This window comes from Mustela nigripes, unplaced genomic scaffold (genome assembly GCF_022355385.1).
Source record: "Mustela nigripes isolate SB6536 unplaced genomic scaffold, MUSNIG.SB6536 HiC_scaffold_72, whole genome shotgun sequence".
NCBI classification, from domain to species: domain Eukaryota; kingdom Metazoa; phylum Chordata; class Mammalia; order Carnivora; family Mustelidae; genus Mustela; species Mustela nigripes.
In genome coordinates this window covers 19,016-20,958 of record NW_026739487.1, presented here as the reverse complement: position 1 = coordinate 20,958, position 1,943 = coordinate 19,016, and the positions used below count along the sequence as shown (strand labels likewise).

At 62.0% G+C, this 1,943-nt stretch overlaps 1 protein-coding gene across 1 annotated transcript in view; it reads left to right on the top strand.

Moving 5' to 3' along the window:
* Window positions 1-1,409: 1,409 nt before the first annotated feature.
* Window positions 1,410-1,943, top strand: part of LOC132008091 (proline-rich protein 2-like) — a 1,050-nt gene continuing 516 nt past the window's right edge. Inside the window, exons 1-2 of the mRNA XM_059386472.1 lie at window positions 1,410-1,513; window positions 1,617-1,873. Coding sequence (XP_059242455.1) covers window positions 1,410-1,513; window positions 1,617-1,873 — 361 coding nt within the window. The remainder of the gene's footprint in view (window positions 1,514-1,616; window positions 1,874-1,943) is intronic.

Sequence of the window (1,943 nt, the reverse complement as noted above, 5' to 3'; positions counted from 1 at the left end):
TGCGGGACTCGATCCCAGGACTCTGAGATCATGACCTGAGCCGAAGGCAGCGGCTTAACCCACTGAGCCACCCAGGCGCCCCGAATGCTGGGGTTTCAATCAAGGATATCAACAGACAATTTCTGATTGTTAAGAAGTTGACTTTTACACAGTTCTGATTAGGTTGCCGCGGGCGAAAGGGAAAGGGTCAAAGCTTTCAGCCTTGGCTTTCACAAAGTAGCCAGTGTTTTTCTTACCCGCCCAGCGCTCGGACAGAAAAAGACGCACTCGCTTCCGCAAGCTTTCCACTCGCGGCTCTTCCTAAAGGATCTAAGTCCAGGCGTGCCTGAGTCTCCAAACTTACCCGCCAGGCACCGACCCACGCGGGCACGCAACCACGCTCGCCGACAGTTGCCGGAGCTCACGGATGCCCGCACTGGGGAGCTCTCCGCTCCAGCCGCCGCGGCAAGCCTCTGGCTTCAGCCGGCGCCCGTTCGCTGAGCGCCCCCGGCCTCCCTACCCGCATCCCATTCCTTCAGACTCTCCCAACCCAGGCAGACGTGCCCTGGCAGACCCCCAACAATGAGGACTTGTGTGGTGCAGTTGGGGGTGGCGGGTAGTTTAGAGTGAAACATACACAATCTGGCGGGTCCGGGAGCAAGCAACGCAGGAGCCAAGTGGCATCAGCCTCTCCAAGCAGATTTCCCTTGCGCCGACTAGCTCTTCCCCCACCCGGTCAGGTCACCAGCACCACCAAGGGAGGGGGGCGGGGAGGGACGGGCGCCTTAAAAAGTGCAGAGAAAAGACGCGCCCTCCCACCAAGGGTCACAATAATACTCTGCCGGACGGGGACGGAATCAGCCGGGGAAGGAGGGTCCCGGCAGCAGCAACCACCTCCGTTTTGAAATTTACTTTGTACACTCATCCCAAGGCTCCCTTCCGACGAGCGACACAATCTCCCCCATCTCTGTCTCCCTGCGTCCAGATTCTCTCGGCGGTTGAGCCCTCCGATAGCGCTTTTTAGGAGCCAAACCACGGGGATTTTAAAGTTTCCCCAGTAGGAGAAAAAAAGAAAAAGAAAGAAAGCAAAAACAGAAACAAAAGCCCTGAGTTCTGGTTCCCAGGCACAGCATCCAGTCTGGAGCCTAAACCAAGGGGGCGGGCCAGGGAGGAGAGCCATCGGGGCTGCGGGGAGCCTGGGGAATGGGACAGCGGGGAGCAGCACAGAACGGAGTCCACGGACTCGGGAACGGCTTGGGTCCGGGGAGACGCGGGGTCCAGCTCTGAGGGTGTTTGCGAAAAGGTAGGGGTTATAGGAGAAACCCGCTTGTTCGACGGTTGCGGGCAGAGCCGTAGCTCTACAGATGAGTGGGGAAGAGGGTCCGGCCGCGGGAAGCCGCTCGAGAGGCCGGGAGATGGGCTCCGGAGCAATGGGGAGGTTTTGGAGTGGAAGGGAGGGCTCAAAGGTGGATAGAACCGGGTTCGCGGCAGGGAGGAGGGAGCAGCGGGCCTCGGAGAGAGACGAGTGTTTGGGGTGAGGACGTCTGCAAAGAAGACGCGCGCGGTCAGAAGGAGACTAGAGGTGGTCAGGGAGAGCCAGAAGGAAGGAGGAGAGGTCGCTCCTTTTCTCCCAGCAGGAAGAGGGAGCGGGCGGAAAACTGCTGTCGCCATCCCCGCAACACCCCAGCCAAACTCCCACGACGGGCGCGCCCAGGAGCCCTCTTCTGCGCCCGGGGCCCCAGCTGTGGCGTCCCGCGCCCGGTTCCCCTCTCCCCCCGGCACCTGCTGGCGCTGAACTCAGAGCTGCGCCGGCCCCCGCCGCGACTCACCTCCGCTCCCGGACAGCATCCTCCTCCGCTGTCGCAGCCGCGCTGGAAGCGGCTCCCCATGCACGGCGGGCGACACACTCAGGCGCGCTCTCCAGCCTGGGAAAGCCCCGGCGAGCGCCGCGCAGGGTCCATTCT